We start from the raw sequence: 27,124 nt of genomic DNA on the forward strand, positions 1-27,124 counted from the left end.
AAAAAATGTGTTACTTCACAGTTTTACGACACATTTACATTTTTTTGACTTGCAAAATTATCTTTTAAATGTACAAACATCATATGTGTAATTCGTGGCACAATTCAAACGGGATCGACAGATAATCTTTCTTTCACCATTTTCGGAAATAAGGTCCCATGGAGGTCCACCGGAAGGGGAGGGACTTCGCCTCTCACTCGGGCTCACTTCCTGGGGTTTTGGTTCAAGCTCCAACTCTCGCGATACTTCTCTGTTTCCAGGCAGAGAGTACTTTCCAACATGGCAGCGTCGAGCAGCGCAGAGCAAACGCAGTTGCACGATATGGAGGAGGAAGAAGAAGAAGGGATGGAGGAGAGAGAGATGGAATCAGACGAGGAAAACCGCATGCGAGGAGAAAATTCAGACGAGGAAGAGGACGATTCTTCGGATGACGAGAAAGAAAATGAAGCCGAGATCCAACGTTTGGAGGAGCAGGTAATTAACAATAAGATGCGTTCAGGGACAGAGGAGCTAATGACAATGAATGGTAAACACAGTCAACTCTCAAGCCGATTTAAAACTATGACCTGCTTTGGCTTAATAGAATGTAAACTGTGTCTGTTATCCAAAACAATTCAATGTTATTTATGATACGTCGTCATTCAAATAGCTGTCGTGATTAGTTAGCTTACCTGCTAATCTGTGATGCTAATGGCTGATAGTCACGTGTTATACGCGCCTTTTTTAACGTCTTATTTCAGTGGGGAAGTACAGGTGCACATCCTAAAGTAGCGACACAAACAAAGTACATATAAACTTTAACTTTACTGGGAGGGACGCGTAGAGAAATAATCTGATGTACCGATAGCAACTTTTTACAGAATTCATAATTGTGTATTGTGCAAGGACACAGTAAACTTTGTAGGTCCTGTTCTTGCACTTTTTTCAGCAGAGAGCAGGTTTATAAAGTTACTGCAGCATTATGCATGTTAATGATTTACATGCAGCTTACATTTGTTTTACTACGTTAATGTAATTCTACAGATCCCCATCCATTAGGTTTTTATAATTGTTGGGAAAATACTGAATGTTCTCTTCTAATATCAGAGTAGCACATGATAACAAAGGCCCTACGTAGCTGTGTACGTAACCGGATGTATGGTTACCTAGAAGAGCATCAGGACTGTTTTAGGTATATGATAGCTATGTTACAACGATTAACATGCTAATTCAGCCTCTATGAAGATAGACATATGACAAGCATATGACGTGAGTTTTAGCTAATCCAAACTAAACTGAACCGGTATTCCTCCATCTTGTGACTGTGTAACTCCCTCTCTTGTATATAAGCATGTGAAGGACACTGTTCAGGAACTAGTTGTCCCATGTGATGACTACTTCCATTCTTGCAAGGATAATACATACATGTATGTATCCCGATATTGAAGCTCAAGCTGGTGACGAGTGATATTTTCCTAACAATAATATATATTATTTTTGTAATAATTGTATTTAGGAGTCAACTTCATGTTCATTTTGGGGCTGAATTGAATAGTGCTATACTGCACCTGACAGTGTCCAGCATACTGGCAAATACAGCCTTAATGATGATGACATTTTAATTCTAAAATCAGTTAGAATTTATTTATTATTATTTACTCCGTAATTAATATATGAATGTTCTCTGGCTGGGGCTATATCACAAAGAAGCACAAGTTGACTATGATACGTTTCATTATTCAAGGTTTTAACTTATTTCTTCTTTGTTTGATTCTTCAGTTGTCTATCAACGCTTTCGACTACAACTGCCACGTGGATCTCATCAAGCTACTGAAGCAGGAGGGGGAACTTCTCCGTCTGCGAAAAGCAAGGCAGAAGATGAGTGAGCTCTTCCCACTCACTGAAGGTCGGTGCATGTTGTCTCATGGAGTATTAATTGTCAGCCGCTCTAATCATTATTTGCAACTGAAACTAAATTTCCTTAAAACCTGCAGAGATTTGGCTGGAGTGGCTCAAGGATGAGATCCGCCTGACTGAGGAAGAGCCAAACCGGGAGAAAGTATATGAACTCTTTGAGAAAGCCGTGACAGACTATATCTGTGAGTGACCCCCACCATTGGTAACAGCCTTTGATTTGACAGTCGGTTATTTCATGATCTTATGTTTAATCCCATGTATTTATTATACCCAGGTCCAGATATCTGGCTCGAGTTTGCTCAGTATTCAATTGGTGGCATGGGCTTGCCAGGTGGGATGGAGAAGGTGAGATCCATCTTTGAGAGAGCTGTGATGGCGGTGGGGCTTCACATGACGAAGGGACAGGCGGTGTGGGAGGCGTACAGAGAGTTTGAGAACGTCATCCTGTCCACAGTACAGGTTTGTGTTTCCACCACTAAGATGGTCTTATTCTATGTCCTTGATTTTGTTGCTTTTTGAACACATACACATGCTAGAGAGTTTTATTTATTTATTATCCACAAACTGGACTGTTGGTAAATATGGGTTGCTGTTGAAATATACTTTAATAGCTTATATTCATGGGCATATTGTTACAGTCTGTATCAAGCATCATACTCGTTAAGCCTGGCTCAAGATGCTCAACATTTGTATTATGCAGATTGATGGGAAAGGTTTTTCGCCCATGTCTGTGAATTCACGCAGAAACGCTCTGTCTTTTAACAACAGCGCTCTCATTTTAGTGTAGTGTCCGTCAGATTTGATTTAACGCACTGTATTTCATTATCAATCCGTATCGGTCAGTTTATTATTGTGTTGAAGCATACTGTTGAATTATAATCCTTCACTTAACTCAGAATAAATACGAATAATTTAATTGATACAGGTTAGATGAAATGACTTCCTTTTTTCCTCCAGCCTCCCCCTGGCAGGGTTCCCAGCTGCGAGGAGCAAGGTTGTCTGAATGTTCAGCTCGAGCGAATCCACACACTGTTTCGCCGCCAGCTGGCCGTCCCTTTAATGGGTAAGCATGAAGCCTGTTTTGTCCAAAAAGCTGAGTGAGTGGAAATGACAAAATTCCGTTGCATGATGATTTATGGCTGGCACGGTCGTGATGTGTCTTTTTGAAATGCTGTACGCATTATGAAAAAACATGCTTAGTTGAGTCAGTTAGTTTCAGGAGTGGGCAAAGATAGTAGTATTGTTTTTTATTTACTGTATCAGCCGAATAGACATCAGATGCATTTCCTGTAATATGTTAAACGTTCTTGTCTGAACATCTCATATGTCTCCCTGCTGTTATGTAGTCTTATATAAGCAATTGTAAATTGACACGTTCCCGCTGCACACTAAAGGTTATTCGTCTCAGTCACCCTTTTACGATTAGCTAATTCTGTATGTAGTGTATGTATCATTGTTGTTAATGTTAAAAAGTGTCTATAAATGTTGGCAACAATTGTGTTGCTTTGCAGACATGGAAGCCACCTTTGCCGAGTACGAGGAGTGGTCTGAACAGGAGGTGGCTGAGACGGTCATGATTCAGTACAGAAAGGCTTTGCAGCAGTTGGCCAAGTGCAAACCTTTGGAAGAAGCACTGGTAACTGACTTGAATTGAACATTTTGACCCTTACAGTTATCCTCCTTATTAAGTGTTTGAATATTGTGATGCAATGCCTAACGTCTGTTGTCTTTTCCCAGATATTAGCAGAACCTCCTAAGATGGCAGAGTATCAGGCCTTCATCGACTTTGAACTAAAGGAGGGCGACCCGGCACGGATCCAGATCATCTATGAGCGGGCCCTGGCTGAGAACTGCCTGGTACCGGACATGTGGACCAAATACACAACCTATCTGGTGAGTATTGGTTCCCAGTCCGACTGTATTGCTTACTGTGTAGAGTTTGCACTTGTTCATATAGCATTACCTCCCAGGCCTACTCTTGATGAACTACACAGTGATTTCTCTAACAGCTCCTCTTGGACTAGATTCATGTTAACGTTTTTGTTAAAAACCCAGTGAAACATCAGGTTGATAATAATTTGAATCATCTTTCTTAAGCTCTTGAGCCCGATTGCACCCGGTACCGGGGGCAGACGCAGCATCTTGTAAGATACACTATCCCAGGGCTTGTTAACATTTAACAACCTATTAATGTGGCATACCCACTCAACAGGAAGAAACTCAGCTAACAGTCGATAATAACCATTATTACCTAAACGAAAATTAAATTCCAACACCAAGCGTGCTATCTGCACAAACGACATGTCATGGCACAAACGACATGTCATATGAAAGCTGAGATTCCACAGAGTCCATGGGTATAAGTCTCATCACTGTAAAACGCACTGAACTAGCAGCCAGGAAAGAGCAACAAACAACTTCACTTTACAGAGCCATAACTGTCTTACCTTTGCTGTTTTGTGATCAAATATTGTGTTCAAGGGCATAACAACGCTGCTGAAGGTTAATCCAATGTCTCTGCGTCACTTTGAAATGAATACTGATAATCCATCATTGTTTACATGGTAATAAGCGGGGTATAATGTTGAGCAGGTTTGTGCATTTTAACTGACAAATGGTAATGTTTACATGGATTTATGAACAGCCCCTCGATTCTATTGGCTCTAACGGTTACAAAGAGGTGTCAATCACCGAATTTGACCAATGGGTTCCAGAGATAGGTCCCGCTTAAAGTATAAGGTCTGACTACAGCTCGCTCCTCATGACGCAGCGGAACGCACAGCAGATTACAAGAACAGTGATTTCTTTGCATTTAGGAATTAAGGAAAAAGGGTTATACCGCGGAGAAGGTACTGACCATTCTGGCTGCTGATAGCGGGGAAGGTGTTTTACCTGTTGACTCTGCGTCGGATGATGAGGACCTGCAGCCAGGGATGGACCCGGACAGTAGTGACTCAGATTATGAAATGTCATCATCGGAAAGGTATGTAATCTCTCTTTTTTTATCGATTACTTATTTATTTGGTGTAATATTATTCATCTATTCTCATTATTCTGCAATGAATTTAGTAACTTCACACACTCAACCTGGATGGTGTGTTGGTTTCCCCTAACAGGGTTTATTTACCTCAACATCCATATAGTGTTAACTGTCTGTTTGGAGTTACATTTTCAAAAGTATAAGCCAGTGAATTAATCTTTTTTTTTTTCCACAGTGATGAAGATTATGTGCCTAAAAAGGCTGCTTCCAGTAAGATACGGCCATCAACACGTACCCCTCAGCCCCGTCTACGCAACTCCACTCGACGGGCTTCGGTTCCCCCTCCTCAGCCATCATCTTCCTCATCTGTTTCCAAATCACCCAAAGAGACGCAGAACAAAAGAAAAACCAAAGCATCATGTAAATCGGCAAAACCCCAGAAGCGTGGCCGAGGTGAGTCTTCCTCTCCTGGAATGACTGGGGAAGAACCCGGGTGGCACAACGGAGAGGAGAAAGACCAAAGACCAGAGCCGCTGAGGTTCATGCCAGCCAGGGTCCCAGGCCCAACATTTGACACCACCTCAGCGTGGTCTCCCCTTTCCCTTTTCAGACTTTTTTTTAGTGCTTCCGTGGTTCATACGCTCATTGAAAACACGAATGCAAACGCCCTGAAGAGATTCCAGGATGGAAATAAATATGTTTGGAAAGTGCTGACTGTGAGGGATTTTTATATTTTCCTGACCGTTGTCATTTTCACAGGCCTCGTCCACGTTCCCCACAGATCAGACTACTGGTCGAAGAAAAGTCCATATGACTTCCCATTCCCAGCTGACAAAATGTCACGGGAACGCTTTGAAGCCATCTTGTGGTCGCTGCACATGAGCAACCCTGAAGAAGACGAGGAAAACGAGCGCAAAAAGAACACAGACGAGTACGACAGACTTTTCAAGATCAAGCCCCTGTACACTGATATAGTCACTGCATGCAAAACACATTTCCAGCCCTTTCAAAACATTTCTATAGACGAAAGGATGGTGGCATCCAAGGCCCTCCTCAGCACGAAACACTACAAGCCCAGAAAGTGGGGGTACAAACTGTGTGTGCTGTTGGATTCCTCAACGGCATACACCTGGAATTTCATTGTGCAAATGCGGAAGAGTATGCTCACCACAGGCCAGGGACTCGGCTACTCCTCCGTGATGGACCTCATGCCATTGCCTCTGCTCGGTGGGGGCTACGCACTCTTTGTGGAAAACTTTTACACCAGCCCTGCCCTCTTTGAGGATTTGTCCACACAAAACATTGGCTGTTGTGGGACCATTGGAACAAATCAAATTGGTTTTCCACAGAATGAGTTGAATGACCTACCGAAAAAGGCTGAAAGGGGAGATTTGCGGTGGATAAGGAAAGGCAAACTCCTGTTCGTGAAGTGGATGGACAGATTTGAAGTGTCCATGTGCTCCACAGTGCATGAAGCCTTCAGTGGACAGACTGTCAAGCGGAAAGTGAAAGAGGCTGGTGTGTCGCAGGCTAAGACTGTTCCCATTCCTGACGCTGTAGTGGACCACAATCAAAACATGGGCGTCAGGGATGTGTCCGACGCTTTGATTGCGCACTACAACGTTCACAACAAAAAAATGAAATGGTACAAGGCTTTTTTTTACCGTTTTATGGACATTTCATTGATGAACAGCTTCGTTCTCCACAAGGAGCTGTACAAGATGAGGAATTACCCCAGCAGCATGAAGCCACACACCCAGAAGTCTTTCAGGGAGCAGCTTGCTGCAGAAATGTTGGAGTTTGCTGAAGGCTCTGCAGCAACACCATCCCCCCCACCACTCGCGTGCATGCCCATGTATTATGGGGAGGATGGGACCCAATCGAGGAAGTACTGCAGGAAGTGCTATGATTCTGGCATCTTGAGGGTGAAGACACCTGTGTTCTGCATTAAGTGCCAGGTCCCTCTGTGCTTGACTTCAAAAAGAAACTGTTACCAGGAGTGGCACGACCAACTATTCTAACATTCAGGATGCATAAAGTTTTTGCAGTGTGTTTTTTTTTTTTTACAAAAAGAGATCATTATTTTTTTAGAATGTGTTTTTTTTTTTGTATATTGTGTATATTGTGTATAAATACATCTGCTCCAGTTGGAGTCAAACTTCATTTCCTGTGTATGTTTTTTTTGTTGAATGGGGAAAAGGTATAGAGGTCTGGGTGCATTTTCAAAAACAGTTGTATTTGGATAGAATGAATACCTATAGTGATATATTAATACAATTTAGTTTTACAGTCTGTTACCTGAGAAAGGTCAAATGGCACCGTTTGGTGAGTCCGTATGGACCTGTGATAAACCTCTCTAAAAAAATGTAAAGTTTCGCTTAATTAGCATCTATCCTGAGTCTGACGCAGGGTACCGATATGCTATGGTTTGGATCCCTAAAGTATCTGGGCTACTCTTCCCAGGGTGGTTTTCCCTATAAATAATGTGGTTTTCTTAGGCGGGGATTATTTAATTTGTTTACTAGCTTCAGTCTGAATTTACTCCTCTTCAGTGTTTCCCCTACCATTGTCTTGGAGGGGCGCGGTCCCCCTGAAATTCAAGGTGTTTAAAAAAAAAAAAAGATTATAATTTTTATTTTAAATATTTATATATATATATAGCACCAAATTGCAAATAATCTATCTACTGTCACATTGAACATGTGCTCTTTTATTAAATAAACTAAACGCTTTCAATTTAAGTTGTGAGTTTAGTGTTTTTGACCCTAAGAAACACTGATGCATCAATCAATAACAATAATCCACAGCTCCTTTCTCTGCTCCAGAGAATTTAAAAACAGTTATATCCCATGCAGGGACTCCCAGCAGCTTCTACTGAAGCCTTCTGAGTAAATCGCCAGAAACCTCCTCATCTCCACCGCTCCCATGTTTTCTTTTGTGTTGCCATAAGTTAGTTTGCGCTGGGCTAATGCTAATGTGAGGATAATAAAATGGCGGCTTCAAAAATCTTTTTGGGAGTTTTACGGGGCGTGGTTTGCAATCCGCCCAGCCAATCAGAAATAGGTACCTTTTTCTCCACGAAAGTCCCTGCTCTCTAGCAGGGACGGAAAAAGGGGTGGAAAGGTTCTCATGAACTCAGTTTTGTTCTGGATCTTTTGGTTTGAACGCTACATTTTGGAACTAAAGTGGGAAAAGTACTGCGGTGTGAACGCGGCTATTGCTTTGATAACAAGATTATTCATACACCCCTTTTAGTTGTGAACATATACTCATTCATTCTGTGAAGAAATGTGGTTACGAATAAAGTCAACTCTTTAAAATAAAATCTTTAGCTTGTTTTCGATTATTTTAACCATTTTGTTATTTGTTCCCTCAGGACCGTCAGCTGAAGTTTAAAGAGCTGGTTCTCTCCTCACACGAGCGAGCGGTGAGGAACTGCCCGTGGACGATGGGTCTGTGGAAGAGCTACCTCCTGGCTCTGGAGCGGTATGACGCTGACCACGCCACCGTCTCAGGTAAACACTTTCTGCATCGCTGTTTTCATGCCGCTGTGTTTCATACGTGGCCAAAATCCCAGACCTTTGTTCCTGTAACGCTGAACCTGCTGCCCATGTCTTTATCTTCCCCACAGATGTTTTTGAAAAGGCGCTGATTGCAGGTTTTATTCAAGCGACGGATTATGTGGAAATTTGGCAGGCATTCCTCGACTACCTGAGGAGACGTGTTGATTTCAGCAAAGGTGAGAGCGGTACTGAATGTGTCTTTGTGCTCGGAAACTATTGAGTTTCCTTCTTGTTTCCTTGCTAACGGTGTTACTTGTGATTTTGCAGAATCAAGTAAAGAGTTGGAGGAGCTGCGAGGATCTTTCGCCCGGTCTCTGGAATACATGAAACAAGATGTTGAAGAAAGTAGGTGGAATTCCGCCGGACTGAGGTTTACTTCTGGTATTATAGTTTTGGCTTTCAAATCATTCATTGTCTTGTTTCCCTGTAGGATTTGGTGAAAGTGGAGATGCTTCTTGTATCATAATGCAGATCTGGGCAAGGATAGAGGTAAGAAGTGTTACTATGACAACCATTTACTATAGTTACAATGAGCCTGTCTAATTTTTAAACCCGGTAATAGCTCAAGTGTCTAAAGCTGATGATGTGCTTAATTTACCATCAAATCTGATTTTAAACAGCAACTTACTTTTTAAAAACGCCACAGTATTAGTCACACTCATATTTATATGTATTTTGAGTTATATGGAAACTATCTGCACAAATGAACACCTGTTTTCTTCTCCTCCCAGGCCCTCCACTGCAAAAACATCCAAAAGGCCAGAGAGCTGTGGGACAGCATCTTGACTAAAGGGAATGCAAAATATGCCAACATGTGGCTGGAGTACTATAACCTTGAAAGGTATGTAAAACAAGACAAAAAGGAAATGAAGTGCTGATGCGTTTTGAGCCACAACTTGTATTTGGTGTCCCTGATATAATTTGTATTAATTTCTTCACTTCTTTATCCTTAGGTCTTATGGAGACAACGCTCACTGTCGGAAGGCTCTCCACAGAGCAGTTCAATGCACCTCAGATTACCCGGAGCACGTCTGCGAAGTCCTGCTCACATTCGAGAGGGTGGAAGGTGAGTCCAGATGTAAAAATCCAACACGACATTAAAATAAAGACGTTTCTCATAGATTACAGCATGTCTGTATTTTGCGACCTCGTCTACAGGTTCTCTGGAGGACTGGGACGTGGCGGTGCTGAAGACCGAGACCCGGCTGAACCGAGTCAATGAGCAACGAGCGAAGGTAAGAGCACCCATCAGCACTGCACATATCAGGTGACATGTTGAGCTGCCTTTAGCTAATGTAACCTCGTTCTGCACACTTGTTAGGCTGCTGTGAAAGAAGCTAACCACGCCCGCCAAGAGGAGGACCGAGGGGACCAGCGGCAGAAGAACAAAGCAGACAAGAAGGGTCAGAAGAAGGGTCAGAAGGGACCAGGAGCCGTGTTGAAGAGGAAAGCAACGCAGGATGATCACCATAACGATTGGAACAATGACTCGGGTAAATAATCTTATAAAGTCAATCAAATGATCTTGAAAACGTTGTATTTTATAGTAAACTATGCTTAAAAATATTCATAGTGACTTGAAATGTGTGAAATATTTATGTATTTTGTGCAAGCGAGAGAGAAATCCTGCTAGTTCGCATTTAAAAGAAATTCAGTGTAATTACCCTGATCTTTTTCGAGCTGTTCTGAGGGAATTGGGATGGGTCATCTTTCAATTTGAAGTTTAGGAATATAAAGGAACTCTAGGTTTATTATTAATTGTTCTTTCTCTTTGGAACTAGCTCCTAAAAGACGTAGAGGAGCTAGGGACGGCGCCACAGAGGAGAACATGGAGACTGAGGCGGGGAGGAACCCCCCACCCGGCTATAAGCCCGGCAACAAAAGAGCCCAGCAGGGGTCCGCCGCCCAGAGTCAGAACGATGAGAAGCCAGAGCTGCGTAACGATGACTGCAGTGTCTTCATCAGCAACCTGGCGTACACCCTGGAGGAGCCAGAAGCCAAGCTCCGGGCGCAGTTTGAGAGCTGCGGTCCAGTCGCACAGGTTCGCCCCGTCTTCGCGACCAAAGGCACCTTCAAAGGCTACGGCTATGTGCAGTTTGAATCCGCAGTGTCTGTCGCTGAAGCCCTGAAGCTGGACCGACGGGAAGTGGAGGGCAGGCCCATGTTTGTGTCTCCCTGTGTGGACAAAAAAGAGAATCCCGACTTTAAGGTAAATATGAACATGTTTTTTTCTGCAGGTCTTGAAAGTCTAAACTTTTGAAGAAAAATACATATCTTAAATGTATTTCTGTGGTATCGAAATAAATGGTTTTTTTTAAGTATTTTGTCAGTAAACCCTGTAGAAACCCTTATAATGAGCCGGCGTGCAAGTGACAACAATAATGTCCCCGTAGATCTTTAAATACAACACGACCATGGAGAGGCAAAAACTCTTCATCTCCGGGCTGCCGTTCTCGTGCACTAAAGAGCAACTGGAGGAAATCTGCAAAAGTCACGGCACCGTCAAAGACCTTCGCCTGGTCACGTATCGCTCTGGAAAACCCAAGGTGAGACATAAAGGGGAGAACCGTGTCCTGACGTTTAATAATAGTCCTCCTGGTTTAGCTAATGATTAGCGCCTCTGACCACACCATGCTGAACAGAGTCTTGGAGCAGAGGCAGCTGCTGTCGGTGTATTGACTGTCTCTTGCTGTGTGTCGCTGCAGGGTCTGGCGTATGTTGAGTTTGCCGACGTCACCCAGGCGTCTCAGGCAGTTCTGAAAATGGACGGCATGGACATCGGGGAAAACAAAATCTGTGTTGCGATAAGTAACCCCCCGCGGAGAAATATGATGGATAAACCTGGCTTCGACAGAACGGACGTAATGCCTCGGCAGGTCTTTGGAGGGTAAGTTCACGGATATTTTCTGAAAGTCTTGCCCCTATATTATCCGTACCTGTACTAACACACGGTTTTTTATGTTTCCAAAGGAGAGGCAGAGGGCGCACGCAGCTGTCGCTGATCCCTCGATCCCTGCACCGGCAGAGTGAGCCTGTGAGCAAAGTAAAGAACGGAACCGTGGACGCGGCGGGAGAAAGCAGCGCAGCCGGGGAGACGAAACCTTTGTCAAACTCAGACTTTGCCAGGATGCTTCTCAGCAAGTGAGAGGAGGAGGAGGAGGAGGAGGAGGAGGAGGAGGAGAGAAATATGACTGCCTTCGGACCGAAAGCCATCTTGTGTCCTTACAAATGCGTCTTGGAGAGTTTTCTGTATTTGGTTAGCAGCTTCCCTTTAACCTCAGTCCTGTCAGGTGGCCAACCTCCTGCCCTCCATCGGAAAGACTTCACCAGTGTGACAGATTGTTTTCATTTAGCTTGTTTGAAGGTGGATGGCTGGGTATTTTATAAAAAGAAAGTGTATAATATTTGTGTGTAAATATATTGTATCTAAAATGGTACGCCTCGTGTTCTTTTGTTGTGAATTGTGAAACAGAACTAAGAGAAGCAAACAGCGGAGTCTCTTTTTTTAAATAGTCATAACGGATAAACTAGTTGATGTTGTTTTAAAGAAAAGTGAGATGCAAAAGTTCAGCTGTGGTGTGTGTGTGTGGGTGTGGGTGTGTGTACAGAAGATGGATGCACTACAATAATGAAAAGATATCCTCCAGATGTTTTCAGGGAACTCATTTTTCTCTGAAGACAAAGTTAACAAGGCTAGCAATGACTTTTTATGACTATATAGTACAGCTTATTTTCATAATACCATCTGTGAGTTACCATCAGTATTATGATGCCATAGCGTTTACAGGGTCATTAAAATACTAGTTATCTGGATTCACATCAGCCTGGGGGCATATTAGAATAAACGTCCCTGTCATCACGTCAAACCATTGACTGGACTGCTCTAAGTACACGTTCTCTGCTTTTATACATCACTGTTGATATCGCCTGTCTGTTCAGGGTGAAAACATCCATCATCAAATCACCTATGTTTTAGAAACTACCCATAATACCCTCACCTTGTGACACTCGCATGTGAGCGATAGATAAGAAACATTTCTACGTGGCTCTTTCGATGGCTGCAGTCTTTATTTGCAAAGATGAGTGGATTTACATATATTGTATTTTAAAAATTGATTGTTCAAGTCAAGTAGATTTGTAGTTTATTTTCAGTATCTCAGCTGTTCAAATAGTTATTTCTTACATTTAGATAAATAAACTGTATCTTGACGTTAGACTATTGACAGGAATATGACTTCATTTTAGGCTCTCGTTAACTGATGGCCATTTTTCATAGTTTTTTTTCAAGCAGACAAAATAATTAATCGACTATTTAATGCAAAATATGTTACCTGAAATGGTTTATAATTTAAGAAACATTAATTCATTTTGGGTGTTAGGAGATGACCATACATGCTAGAAAGTACATGTGGAAGTCAAACCTAAGTTCAGTTGTATTAATGTGACCTGGTTTACTTTGTAATCACTGAAGTCTTTAACCACTCCAGGTCCGCGGCTCCTTCAAAATGAAAGGAGAATCTATGCAGTTCTTCCTCTTCTGTGTTCTGAGGTTACGAGCCGACCATTACTCAAGTTTGATTTCATAATGTTCTGTATGATCATTTAAAAAAGGTTAACCAGTTTGTTTATAAAGTATAAATATACATTTTCAAAACAAATGGAATACAAGCTATATGTATTGCTCTCACCACAGTGGCCTAATCTAAACAATAGAAATACGTCTCGTCACCTATTTTCTGTCTAATACTAAAAGATTCATCGGTGTTGTTTTGTATAATTTATATACTAAATGTTTTGAATTTGCTATAAAGGTCAAGAATAGATGGGGTTTTTGTGTTCAAAGTATTTATTTACCATTTTACCCTTTGTGTTTTTGGGTCCTGTTAGAAAAGAAAAATAGTCATGTTTTAAAACTGGTTTTAATAAAGTCATGTCAATCCTCTTTGATCCCAGTGTGACAGCCACAGCTTTGTTCAGTCTAAAACAATTCATAACCTAGAGACACAATACAAGTGAATAGAACACGTTTATTTTAAAATAAATAATCAGAAACACAAGTGCTTAGAGTGTTATGAAACTTCATATGTTCTATCCGAGAGATAGATCATTAACAAATGTTCACACCCACTCTACACGTTTGCTCTTAAAGCATCCCAAGTCAAATGTCATGATAAGAAAACGTTTCTTTCGTCGTCGCATCACCTCTGGTCAAATGTAGATTGTATTTTAAAGATCTCTGAAATTCATTAACACTAAGGGAATATGGTTACTAACAAAAAGTGAGGAAACGGTTTATTTTCAATGACAACACAAACCATAACGGCACATTTTCAATTCAACACCCTGTGATTTAATTCATTATCTTAAATCCTAAACTTGATTACAGAGGATAAAGTAGAATATGGCCATAGGGCAATTGAACACATGGTAGGGTTGTAATTAAAGAGCTTTTAGATTCCCCTTCCCTGTGCACCTAGTTGTGAATGGGAATGGTCTGTTGGCAGTCGGGACAGGCCTGGTCCTCGCTGGCCCCCGGCAGCCCCACAGCATGCTCCGTGGTAGAAATCAACAATGTGTCCAATGTCATCTCTGTACATTTGGCTATAAAGCGGATGAAGGGTCGTACATCTCCCTCATTCGCTGTGTCGAGAGCTGCATAATACTCTGCCCTTTGTTCTTTGCGGATAGTGACTGGTGGGTATCGCGCTTGCATGAGCACGAGGTTCATGAGCAGTCGTGATGTGCGTCCGTTGCCGTCGACAAATGGGTGCACATAGACCAGTTTGTAGTGGGCGAGAGCTGCGTACTCCACAGGGTGCATCTGCAGGGCGTCCTCGGAGTTGAGCCACTGAACCAGCTCCTGCATGTGTCTCTGCAGGTCCCGAGGGTGGGGGGGGATGTGATGGCCCACAAACACCTGGTTGGTGCGCAGCCTCCCTCCCTCCACAGGGTCCACGTAGCCCAGCACCCGGCGGTGGATCCCCAGGATGTCACTGACGTCCATGGTTCCTGCTCTGGACAGCAGCGAGGTGTTGATGTACTTCATGGCTGCGTCCACCCCGATGGCCTCGTTCTGCTCCTGTAAGCTCTTCCCAGCGACGGCGTAACGCGTCTCGAGGATGTGACGGATCTCAGACAGAGTGAGCGTGCTGCCTTCAATGGCCACCGTGTGGTAAATGTGGTGGTAGTAGGTCTCCTCCATCACCCTGCGGAGGGCAGAGTTGCCTTTAGGAATGGACATAAGCCGGCGCACTTTACTGTCAATGATGCCAAAGTAACGCTGGTCAATCTCTTCCACCAGGGGAGAAGTCCGGTCCCGGCTCACTAAAGCTCTCTCATTACACGGGGAGATGGCCAAGGCCTTGGTGTAGAGATGGTCTGCCTGGACCACATCCTTCTCTTCCAGGATGGTCCCCAGCTCCGTCAGGGCATCCACAAAGTCTGGATTCATGCTGAGTGCATGCACCAGCAGTTTATGAGCCTTCTCACGCTTCCCAAGTTTTCTCATCTCCAGAGCCAGCTGCAGTGCCGCCTTGGCCTCAAGCTTCATTTCTGCAAACACAACATTACAGACGGTCAACTCCAGCAAATGTGAAACAGTTGGAGATAATAATACTCTGTCCATCAGAGGTGGAAGAAGTACTCAGATCCTGTACTTAATAAAAGTACAAGCAACAGAAAGTAGGAATACTCCCGTTTTAGAAATGTTACTAAAGTAAAAGTACAAAAGTATTAGCACCAAAGTAAACTCACCAAGTACCAACAGTAAAAGTAATCATTATGCACATTGGCCCATTTCAGAATCATATATATATATATATATATTATATGTGTAGGTTATAATTATTGATATATGTATCAAGCTGGTAAAGGTGGAGCTAATTTCAAATAATTGGGAATTGAATCCAAGTGTATAGTTTTTTTAAAGCGTTGATCCTATTGTTTATCATTAATCTATATCTGCAAAGTAACTAAAAGGTACTACATAAATGTATTGGAGTAAAAGTAAAATATTTACCTCTGAATTGTAGAGGAGTAGAAGTACAAAGTATAATAAAATGGAAATACTCAAGTAAAGTACAAGTACCTCAACGTTTTACTTACAAAAGTACAGTACTAAATGTACGTAGTTACTTTACACCACAGCTATACATTTAGTTAATAAATACACCTGTTCTTGTTCGTACCATTGCTCGGCTTGGACCTGAGTGGCAGCACGTCCATGGCCGTGAAGGGGACCGTGAGGCTGGTGGTCTGCACCGCTGCAGGCCGCTGAGAGCCACCCCCAAGCCGGCAGCGGAGCAGAGAGAGGCCCCTCAGCGCGGCGCAGCACTGATCCTCCTCCCGCACCAGGGGCATCAGGACCACCACCAGAGACCCGAGGAGCACACACAGCAGCGGGCACCATCCTCCAAGGAGCCGGCCGCCGGTGTAACGACACACCGTCACAGCAGCCATGATGGTCCTCGGTTAAACCTTCCATCCTCCAGTGATACGGTTCCCCATGAAGATCAACCCCGGCTAGGATAGCAGAAAGCCGACTGACAGGAGGTAAAAGCGGTCCCCATGACAGCTGGAAACTACCGACACAGAGGATATACCAAACTGTTACCAAACTTTTAAAGCTTGAAAGTAAGGTAACGTTAGTTAAGTTAACTTAGCTCTCTGTCGCTACTATTTAACTCGAAGCTGAAACTAAAAACAACGACTTTATTCACGAATAAACGGCCATTAACCTATCGTCAGTACAGTTTGTACAGTTGTGTTCACAAAATACCAATAATACACATCATCGACTTCCTGGTTCGCTCCGAACTTGTTAACATCCCGCAATATCATTGGCCAGAAGTTTATTGAAGGACGGTGCTGATTGGCTGAAACGCAGCAATACACCAAACGGTTCGTAACAGATTCTGATTGGTTACATTTTTTTTCTGCCACGCAGTGTGCAAGAGCAGCAAATTAAAAGCATGCAAAACATTCCTCCTTTTGAAAAGGTAAAACAGGAATAGTCAAGATAGATATTTATTGTGTTTCACGTTTGCAATTCAATTGTGAAACTTCTATTTAAACGTTGTTATGTTAATTCGCTTACCGTATTTATTTCTGTTTGTATGCAATTATTAATTAGTAATATATACACCTAACGAGTTGACTTATTGAACATTCAGATTTATTTTTTGAAGTGTGTGTTTGACCAAGTCACTCACTAAAACATATTCTGTTTTCTATTTTCTATCAATATATCTTTTTTTGAGTAAGCTTATTGTGATGGAAACTTCTGAAGCAACGGAGACAGGACTCAGAGAGACACGAGTTGAGCAGGAACACTGATGGTTTATTTGGAGCTTCGGCCGGAGAATTCACAAAACATCCGCCGTGCCACGACTCGAGTTGCCAAACACATTCTGGAGATCTCTACCCCAGAGTCAGACCATGTATTTAGCTGGTTCGGAGAGAAGAATCAACATTGTGCATAACAAGATAAAACCATAACACTTCCATCAGCTGACGCCAACAGGCAGGAACAGGGAGACAAAACACTGAGAGCACAGCAGCCAAGGTCGCAGGTGCCTGTGCATAAACTGGGTCAAAGTTATGGGCTTTGGAAAATATTCCCCAAGTCTATTTTAGATGAATATTTTACAAAACAAGTACATGCAAAAACAAAAATGTAAATGTATATGTACAAATAGTATACATATAAATACAGATAGAGTTTGATGACTACAGAATAGGTGGCCCCATGTTGGTTGGTCGAATAGTAGGCACACTTAATTTGGCACATCTGTGTAGCTCTTCTGACGTGTGTACTTTAACCCCCCAATTTCTTTTTTTATGATGTTGCCTTTCCAACCACAAAACCCCCCAATGTATCACTCATGCTCTGCATTTCCTTTTAATGTAAATGTACTAACAAACAGAAGAGGGCAGCATTGCTCTGTAATACAAACATCACAGTCTGAGCATATCCTATTGAGACTGCAGTAGCACTCTAAGATGTCTTCTTATGCTTTCCAATTTGTTAATGCAATGAAACTGAATCTATATTTTGGATGATTAATATCTCAGCCTCAACTTGTCTATTAGCATACTATAACCTTTCAACTCTATTTATATTTGTCCTTCATGCCATCAGTATTCAGTTTGTTATGTTAAATGTTTTTTATTAGAAGCTTTTAATACTTATATATTAGAAGCTTTTATACTTTTAAGCTTCATCCGTGCTGATGAGGATTGATGTGCCAACGCCAACACTTGTGATGTATCTTCAGCAGATGGCAAACTATCGCCTCTAAATAGCTGATATTCTCACAGCTTGCTCTCTGTAGCAACAGGATGCTGCCACACAGAGAGTTATGAATGAACAACCATATAGATGATTTTATGTTGAGTTAGAGATTTGGTGGGTCCGTCTGAAATCGAGGGGTTTGAATGTGTCAAGTCATGTTGCACACTGTAGTCACAGTGAGCTGTGGAGCCGCACACTAGTCCCTCTGTGCTGCTTTGACCCACAGCACGCTCACATTGGAGGATATATGGAGCAGCCATGCTTGAGATGTGCTATTTCTTTACTTTTATTCATGTGCCCTATCGCACACCTCTCATATCAATAGTTAGTTGCCATGAGTAAGTTACAGAAAGGAAAAAGAGAGCTCTGGGCAATATGTCATCAACATGCTTGCAATGATTAACTGTAGAGGGAAAGGAGTTACTGTTGCCTGTAGGATACGGACTCTGAATTTAGTGTGAGGCTCACATCACACTCAGTGCTGTATAATTTTGCCACTGCACCAAGACACTTTTAGTGTTAGGCGCGAAAGCAGCTTTCACTCAATAATGCATGAAACCAGGCCAACTGCATGACATCACCATTTTCCACTTTTCTTTTTCATATTGGAACAAAAATGAACAGAAAACCAGAAAGTCTTAAATATCTTACACTTTTTAAGATTCCCTTATAAATGAACAATGAAACCATGTGTCTCTAAAAACCATACATCTTTGTAAAATATTATAAATCTGTAATGCATATAACAAGGTGAGAGAGCATCAATATGAATATATGTGACGATAGGTGATTCATATATCTATTCTAAACTCTAAAAAAGAAAATCAAAACCTTACATTATTAATCTTTAAATGCATATAAAAAGGTGATCAGGCATCAATATGAGTTAATGTAACAACAATTGTTTCATATATCTAAAACTGTTAATGAAAAATAAAACCAGAACAGAAACTAAGACGTGGACTAAGAGGTGGACGTGTGCAGTGAACCATTGCACAGAATAATAGTATTAGTTATTAATATATAAAAAGACTAATCCAGTCCTCCTGCAGATGTATCTCCAGTGAGAACATTATTCATGAAGCAACGATTACATTTCTCATGAATATGACTTATCCACTTTAAACTTTGATCTGAGAACCTGAAAAAGGGTCTTTCCAAGGATTCTGGCTTCAATGTGGTGTTCAGTTTATGTGTGTGCAGTATAATCTGACAGAAAATGTGTATACTAAATCGCCCTGAATTCCCTGAATATAAATACTGAAGCAATCAACAGATCTGCCAGAATCATTTTAATTCCACTACACAATTTAAATGTTGGCAGCAGTCGACTTCTGTTTAAGTATTTCACAAAAACAGAATCTGCAAAGAAGCAAGAAATCAGGTCAAAGATGTCTCCAGCATCTGACCCACTCTCGACAAAGCACAGGGCTTCACATTGTGAAGGTGCCTCTTCACAATGTTGTGTGTTCTCATTTGGAGACAAGCAACATCATTTATCTATCCTCTTCTGAGGAGGTCAATCATTCCTGCAAGTTGTCAGTTTGCCCACCGCGAGGCACACTTCAAAGCCTGTGAATGCAGCCGCTTAATGCTTTCTGAGGCTTTGAGGATCTTAGTCAAATCTGAGTAATGATGTAATCTGCGTTATCTCATCTACAGTTTGAACACTTCAAATTGACTCACAATCTGGCACTGGAGAGATTGACAGACATGAGTTTACCAGGCAAAGAGGAACTGATGTTGCATTATGGGGAAGAAGAATCCAGTGTTTACCATTTATTTTTAATCTAGCTCTTAAAGAGTTTTTGTGACTCATGTATCTTCAAATCAGACTTTTAGCTGCTTTGAATTGTTTTAATGCCTCATGTTGTTTTGAAAAGTTAATTGGCAATGAGCTTTATAATCATTTCTGTGAAGCTGACTTTGAAATCGTGATCTAGCTTCTTCAAAGTGAAAGCCCCCCTGGTATGGCTTTCCCGCAACATAAGTGAGGAGGAAATTAATTAAGATATTTCTTCCTTAAATTAAGGGTCAACAGAATAAATGGATGCTAGACTCGGCTTTAGTTGAAAAGCAATGTCGAATGGGCAGCTGATAAAGAAGAAATGAAGGCATGACATGAAGGCATGAAATGAAGGCTTGATGAACGGCCCTCAGGTCCTTTTGTGGACTAATTCTATGCCCATCTGGCATATGCTCACATGAGCTAAAACCCCCTCAGCTGTGGAAACAGATAAATCCGAGTCTGCAGTTAAAATCTTTGATGCTTTGGTCTTGCTTTGTTTATGCCATGAAACGCCTCATGTCACTTTTGGATTATTATCAGAATGGCACGGTCTCATGAAAAGCGAGGTGATGAATGCAGTCATACAGCGTGCTTTAATCTACCACATATCGGTGTAGTTAAATGACTGTGAGGCATGCAACACAAATGACATGCTTTCTTTTACTGCGTGGGGGAACTGACTTTTTCAAAATGAGTAGGAATAATTTGCTTCATGCATCAACTTGAGCATCACAACAACATTCACTTGAAGCACACTCCAGAGATGACCTGCCGCAGACTGTAAAATACCGTGCTGTCTTTTCACTACTTGCTAGAACTGTGCTTCAAGACGTAAAAAATCCATCTGCCCACCTGGAAAAATGCGACCTGTCAGGGCAGGGAATAAATCCCTCTGGCACTCGCTCCTCACCTCCTCCCCTACCAGCGAGTGCTCTTCCCTCCAACCTCTCGGAGCCATCAGCCTGCTCGCCTCCCTGTCTGAGAAGAGGCTTTGTTCCGGGCGACAGAGCTGGGTGTCAGAGATAGAGCATCTCGTTAGACAGTCAGAGGGAGAAGGATGGTGGCTCTCTTTCCACTTTCTGAGTATGGATGGCTCAGGGAGAAGGAGTGATGGGGCCGTAAAAATGCATGACACAGTGAAGGAAAGCTGCACTGGGAGCAACAACTGTCCTCCACTGCCAGCCTCTAAAAGGAGGGTTTGCTCTAAGGTGACAGATCCACACACAATGGCAGACTGACAAGAGCTGCTTCAAGACATTTTGGGAGGTCGGGACGTCTTTTTTCACTGCTGACAGGAGCAGAGGACCGCACGGAGCTCAACCTGTAAATCAGAGAGATTAAACCCCACGCTTTACCAATAACAAGTGTGCAGCCTGTTTCACAAAACTCTGATCTTTCCTCCATCGCCTTCTTTCCCACAGTGCATGCTCAGACTGCTGTCCTCAGAGTAGATCAGAGCTGCCTCCAGGTGTCAAACAGGTGATTTCCTGCACTGGGAGAAAGGCCACTGTCAACGGCACTAACATTTTGTGTGAAGTGCATGAACAACTGATGCAGCTTTTCAAAACGTAGCAGTTGATAGGTTTCATTGTGCATTGTGAATGTGTATCCCCCCGCTTTACTGTTCTCAAGATTATAAAATACAATGATTGCCTTCACATGGCAAATGAAACTGTTACTGTGCAAACAAGTTGAATAATATTACAATAATTAACTGACTATAAATTTAAACCTTTGTTGTTCATTTATTGAGAATCCTTTGAAATATGTGTGTTGGGTTCTTTGTCTTTGTCCACTGAAACCCTTCGCAACCCCAAACACTCGGGACAATGCTTGAGGCTACTCTGAAATCTGTGAGTTTCTGATTTGCATCCGTCCCTAAACTTTGATTCGTAACACATCCTCGGATACATTGCAGTGCAAGAGGACTACTCATGTGGGTCTCGAGAGTCCTTTACTGGCTACAACAGACATTATATACAACACAGCCTTCACAATAAGCTGTTAGTCCTCCAGCTCACTTTTCTGCTCCTTTGTGAACTCTGCTGCAATAAAAACACCTGCTGCTTCACTCCTTGTCTCTTCTGGGATTTCCTAAAGAAGCTGTCCTACAGTCTGTCATGTCCACAAGCTTCCTGGAATTTCCGCAATACATGATCTAAGACAGAAGGATCATGGATAATTACTTTTACTGAATGACTTTGCAGAAGGTAGTGTAGATGCTTTTTCCTCATGACTTGCCTGAAGCCGGGAGACACTACGCATGATTTATTGAATCCATGCTTCTAGCTGTCTGTCCTCTTTCTCATTTTCACACGGCCCTGAGAGGAGCCATTTCCCATGGCAACACCCTTTGACAATGGATTGTGTTTGTTTGGGGCTAGTAGACAGGCAAGGTTTTCACATTTTGTCACATCGTTGGTCTTGATGACATGTTCTTGTTTGTCAGTTGTAGCATATCTTCAGATAAGACGCTCTCCCTCCGGTTCACATGCTCGGTCAGGCTGGCCCGTTTCTGGAGAGCCACAGCAGGCCAAGAGATAAGAGAGCGATCCATCGGAAAGACAGGAGACAGAAATAATTAGGTGTCCTCTGAGGGGCAGTGATTACCAGGGACCCCCCTCAGACGAGTCCTGCTGCTTCCCTTATTATCCAACTTCCACACTGTGCCGTTCAGAGAAGTGTGTGCAAGCCGCCAGCTTCGTCAGATGCACCAAATCCAGCACTAACAGGCATCTCTTACAACACACAGCGATGACTCAGCAGCTGTGGGTGGCTCATTATTTCCTTCACCCACCCAGAGATGACGGCTGGTGACTTTGTTTTATTTTTGTTGGTTAAGTTACAGGGGGGCAGCACAAAATAAAAAGAAAGCTCCTCATAACACGATTAAATACAGCACACTACAACAGGATGGCAATGTTTGCTAATGTGTGCTCCATTGAAATTGTTGCCTTCGGCTGTTTGGTAACTTGTTTAGGAGCCTTTGCAAATGCAGGCTGATGATTTTGCTGCAGGGGAAACGAATCACACACCCCCTGTTTGAAAGGCTTTGTAGATGTGGCTGTCTGAAGCCAACTGACAGAGATAACATATTATAATTTGTCACAATGTCTGCATCAAATGCCTGCTGCCTTAAATGTCACACATCAATCATTAAGTTGTGCTTTTTAAGGCCCTGGTGTGTTCCGCACCGTCGACCGTGACACGCCTTATTTGGACTGCCAGACCCGATGCATGGCCGATTCGGTCTGGCAGTCGGACCAAATAATCACTCTGATTGGCTGTTCAGCTAGCAAATCAGTGCATGAGAAGCGAAGCGGAAGTGAGGGACGTAAACAAACGATTTAAGAAGGCACACACTATTCATTTTCATCTCATCATGGCGATCTGGAATGATGCAAACGAAGACCTGCTCATCACCTTGATCCAGGAGAGGCCAGCTCTGTATGATATTACGGAGAAAATATACTCTTCTTCTTCTCTGTCTTCCGGTTGTTGCCTCTTTTGAATGACGAATACACACTACCGCCGCCTGCTGGTAAGGAGAGTTATTGCCACTCACGCACTGAAGTCGGTGCGGTGTGTTCCCGTGCGACACATGGCCAAAACGCAGGAGAACACGGCCAGGCAACAGCCGACTTCAGCGTCGGCTAGTCCTCTGGTGACTGCTTGGTGTGTCAGGGCCTTTAGAGATTGTTGTAAACCATAAACAGTTTGGAGGCACTATATATAAACATGGGTACAACCAACTGTTGTGACCCTGTGATTACAAGCAGAAATCCCATGATCATGAGTCTGGGTCACTTTGAGGATTAGAGTTGTTAATTGACTTTTTCAGTGCCACAGGATCTTAGATTCTAACAGGACTTAGAAGGTTAAAGCAGAGCAGATGATCACATAACGCCACAGATCCAGAGCCATATTGGATTATCATAGCAGCGTGATTTATGACAGGTCAGCTTTGTCCTATTAGTTCAATTTCCCTAAAATAAAAGTTCTTAAACAATGCTTCAATGTAGAATGTGGGTTCTCAATAAGATATTACAGGGGTAGGAAGTTACAAACACATGTGTCTGCAGGTTTTCCAGATGCCACCTCCAATATCTCCAAACACTGATATATTGTGTATTGGTATTGCTGATGATATGAATGAGAACATATGAAACTAGAAAGAGGTAAAACGACGGATAAAGAAAGGAATAAAGGAGATTAAACATCTGTATTTTGCACTTTACTTCTCCTCAAGTTGCGTTGAGGTCCATCAGTGGTCCGACTAACCTGTCGTTTTGCATCAGCTCTGCTTCGGAGTTGTATTCTCCTTTTAAAGCAAAGTGGTCACTGTCAGTGAACCATGCGATCAGAGGTTCATTTAAGATGACCTGCAATGCTGGCTTATGTGCGGTGAACATTGTGTTATTGTCACATTGTGGGAAAACAACGTCAGGGCAGTGAGAGTCCGATGTATCTTAGATGAACTCTTTTCCTCACACTGTGGTCTGGAGGGATTAAATCCTGTTAATGTAAAGAGTTCACATTGAGGCATGTTTGTCCATCTGTGCAAACAGCCTGCTCTAATCCTCCAGAGTGTGTGTGTGTGTGTGTGTGTGTGTGTGTGTGTGTGTGTGTGTGTGTGTGTGTGTGTGTGTGTGTGTGTGTGTGTGTGTGTGTGTGTGTGTGTGTGTGTGTGTGTGTGTGTGTGTGTGTGTGTGTGTGTGTGTGTGTGTGTGTGTGTGTGTGTGTGTGTGTGTGTGTATCAACACATATGTCAATGCATGTATGTGTCCTGTTGTGTCCCTCTTTTCCCCTCTACTCCCTCTCTACACGCAATCCCAAAACAAATAAACCTTCATGACTGGAGCCTCTTTTAATCTCAGTTACATTTTCTGAAAGAATATAATGTCCTCCTTTATGGTTGGTGTAGAATAGATCAACAAATAATCACGGGACTTACCAGGATTCATCGCATCACTTATGTGAAAGATAACACAACAATGTACTGTACAAACCTTCAAGTGACACAGGAAGTCAAATATTACTAAACCTATTCTTTCTAAAACTCTTTCACACAGTCTACTGCGCAAGAAGAAGAATAAGATTTGTGTTTTTTTATAGCTCAATTCATGCATATAATGCAAGTACTTCACATTTAGTCTTTTGAATGTAACAAAAGAAAGGAGATAATTATGAGCAGCTGCAGCAGAGAAGAGGCCTGAAGGTGGCCGAGCTGCAGAGGGGGGACCATTTTAATGTGTAAATGATACATGTTTTAAATGTCTACCTTCAGTGTCTGGGGGCAGTTAGGGAACAATATCCCTCTGGATTAATTACATTGGCTTTGCATCGGTTAAAAAATAGTTGTACCTCAATTAATGCATGTAACCTTATTTATCACTGCACCACCTGTGAGCTGCTAAGTGACCAAAATAAAACGCACTCACGATTTTCTTCATGTACCCTGCACGGGCTGAACCTTTTAGCACTATCGCCATCTTAGTTTAGCATTTAAGCTACTAACAATTGCTAATTGCGCTAAGATAAATGACATCCCTAAGGCTGAATGGCTTAAAAGCAGCATAGCATAGCATGGCTAAAACAAGTCATATTTCCAACAACCTTTTAAGTTACCAAAGTGAAGTTGTAAAGTGAAACTAGCGCTCTTTTAAAGATGTCACATTCATTACATTACATTTCACTTGTTAGACGCTTTTATCCAAAGCGACTGACATACATTCAGTACTGTGGGCAATCCCCACAGGAGCAATTTGGGGTGAAGTGTCTTGCCCAGGGACCAGGGGCGGATCTAGACAAATATTCATGGGGTGGCAAGAGGGTGGCAGGAGATTTTGACGGGTGGCATCCCCTGGCAGAAGTATATGCTGATTTAAATCGGAGTCATATCAATCAATTAGGGGTGTAACGGTACACGTACCCGTACTGAAATTATTCGGTACGGGCCCTTCGGTTCGGTACACGTGTGTACCGAAGTGTACCGAACGAATATAGCGTTAAATGTAAAAAATTGAGAACATGAACAACTTTCTGGAAGTAATCTCAGGTATATAACATAGAGCGACCAAGTCATTTCATTGGACGAGAGGCATACTATGAGAGCTGGTCACAGGGATGCGTTCAAATCTAGTCAGTAATTTGAGGAACTGTCGAAATGGCGAACGCAGATAAAGTTGAGCTCGAAAATCCTCCAGCATCATTGAAGTCTCCGGTTTGGGAACTGCTGTACTGTACTGTACTCTGCTGTACCGAAAACGTACCTCTACCACCAGTCATAAGACTCGCGTCTTGTGCTGCATTCACTTGCACTCGGACATTAGAGATTTTCTCTCATAAATGTCCGATGAGCCACAACTTTCAAAACAAAGATGGCAGCTGGGGTGACAAGGCTATTGTTTGCCACCCCATGCCACCCCGGTAGATCCGCCCCTGCCAGGGACACAACGGCATGCTGACTGCAGTGGGACTCGAACTTGCTATTCTCTGATTCGAAGATCAGCTCACTAACGCACTGAGCCACAGACAGCCTCCCTTTACATTAAAAGACAATCAATAATTGTACAGCCTTTCCCTGCAGCTGAGTTGATGACAGGCCCTAATAACTCACTGAGGCAGTTCGTCAAAGACTTTCTACATTGCATAAATTCAGACATCATCAAACATCCCAAAAGACTTGCACAATCTTTCTTGTGAGTCTTAATCTCTGCCATGATGATCTTTACACATTTCAACGTGGACTTTGTAGCTTCACCGTACAAAAGAATATACTGTAAAACATAGTGATTCTAATAATAACTGGAGTCAGATGTATGAAGTTACAACATTACATTACATCCTGAGGCTTCTGTGATTTGCTCCACGGATGATTTCAACACAATTAAACTTTTTTTGTTGATATTGTGACTCAAGGACTCCACTTTAATCTGCATTGTGGAGTTGGATTTTCCATAAAAAGATTAATCTCTGCATCTCTGCTACACTCTAATCTATATAATGGCTTTCAAGCAGAAAAGACTAATGTAGCGATAATACTCAGGTTACTTCAAAATACAATTCAACTGGCAGGACAGGAAGCTGATAGGCCTACCGTTCAGCAAAGGACCCTCGAGCATCTGCAGCAGAGGAGACCAGTCCTGATTGCAGGAAATAAATAAAAGGGTTTCCTGGCTGCAAGGTTTTAAAGCTTGATTTGCACAGTGGCTGATTGTTATCCAGAGGTATTTCACACAGGAACGATTTATAAATAAATGAGACACATCTGTGCTGTCTTTATACTGTAGTGGTCATAGCCGAGTCTGAGTACAAATTATTTAAAAATCAGAAAATACAGTATATGAGTAATTCGGTGTGAACTGTGTACAGTCATCGATGTGACCGGGGAAATGGATAAGTGGTGGTCATTGTGTTACCACAGGGACCATGGAAACGGCAGGTCATGATGTCAGACGTTAAAGACATAGTTGCTTTCATTACCTTAAAAATGTATTAGTCAAGATTTATAATTTGACCTTTACATAGCGACTTACATACTCAATACTGTGGACAATCCCCACAGGAGCAATTTGGGGTGAAGTGTCTCAGGGACACAACGA

General features: G+C 42.4%; 2 protein-coding genes across 3 annotated transcripts; one reads left to right on the forward strand and one right to left on the reverse strand.

The window, feature by feature from the left end:
• Positions 1–254: 254 nt before the first annotated feature.
• On the forward strand, positions 255–13,381 carry sart3 (spliceosome associated factor 3, U4/U6 recycling protein). Of its 2 annotated transcripts, XM_034090441.2 has the most exons (19): positions 255–474; positions 1,759–1,885; positions 1,974–2,078; positions 2,171–2,355; positions 2,854–2,959; positions 3,408–3,532; positions 3,634–3,789; positions 8,253–8,391; positions 8,508–8,615; positions 8,707–8,784; positions 8,870–8,928; positions 9,171–9,280; positions 9,393–9,505; positions 9,598–9,674; positions 9,761–9,932; positions 10,221–10,648; positions 10,833–10,985; positions 11,145–11,326; positions 11,410–13,381. In XM_034090441.2, exons 1-19 carry the CDS (start codon positions 280–282, stop codon positions 11,582–11,584), a joined length of 2,793 nt encoding a protein of 930 aa, XP_033946332.1. In that variant the 5' UTR covers positions 255–279; the 3' UTR covers positions 11,585–13,381. The 2 variants fall into 2 exon arrangements, with proteins under 2 accessions (XP_033946332.1, XP_033946331.1); XM_034090440.2 differs by lacking the exons at positions 8,253–8,391; positions 8,508–8,615; positions 8,707–8,784; ... (7 more) ...; positions 11,145–11,326; positions 11,410–13,381 and adding exons at positions 4,713–4,879; positions 5,112–7,007.
• Positions 13,382–13,446: 65 nt separating this feature from the next.
• On the reverse strand, positions 13,447–16,284 carry ficd (FIC domain protein adenylyltransferase). Its single transcript, XM_034090442.2, has 2 exons — positions 15,627–16,284; positions 13,447–14,991 (listed from the first exon to the last, which is right to left on the reverse strand). The coding sequence occupies exons 1-2, from the start codon at positions 15,895–15,897 to the stop codon at positions 13,913–13,915; spliced, it is 1,350 nt and encodes a 449-aa protein (XP_033946333.1). The 5' UTR covers positions 15,898–16,284; the 3' UTR covers positions 13,447–13,912.
• Between the last annotated feature and the right edge of the window lie 10,840 nt (positions 16,285–27,124).

The sequence above is a fragment of the Pseudochaenichthys georgianus genome, chromosome 9, assembly GCF_902827115.2.
Source record: "Pseudochaenichthys georgianus chromosome 9, fPseGeo1.2, whole genome shotgun sequence".
Classification (NCBI taxonomy): Eukaryota; Metazoa; Chordata; class Actinopteri; order Perciformes; family Channichthyidae; genus Pseudochaenichthys; species Pseudochaenichthys georgianus.

Excerpts from the sequence above, each read along its gene's own strand:
- ficd (XM_034090442.2), bottom strand. The coding sequence starts at position 15,897 with ATGGCTGCTGTGACGGTGTGTCGTTACACCGGCGGCCGGCTCCTTGGA. Across the intron at positions 14,992-15,626 it reads CAGGTCCAAGCCGAGCAATG|AAATGAAGCTTGAGGCCAAG; the intron begins GTACGAACAAGA and ends TTGTGTTTGCAG.
- sart3 (XM_034090440.2), top strand. The coding sequence starts at position 280 with ATGGCAGCGTCGAGCAGCGCAGAGCAAACGCAGTTGCACGATATGGAG. Across the intron at positions 1,886-1,973 it reads GCTCTTCCCACTCACTGAAG|AGATTTGGCTGGAGTGGCTC; the intron begins GTCGGTGCATGT and ends TAAAACCTGCAG. Across the intron at positions 2,960-3,407 it reads GCTGGCCGTCCCTTTAATGG|ACATGGAAGCCACCTTTGCC; the intron begins GTAAGCATGAAG and ends GTTGCTTTGCAG.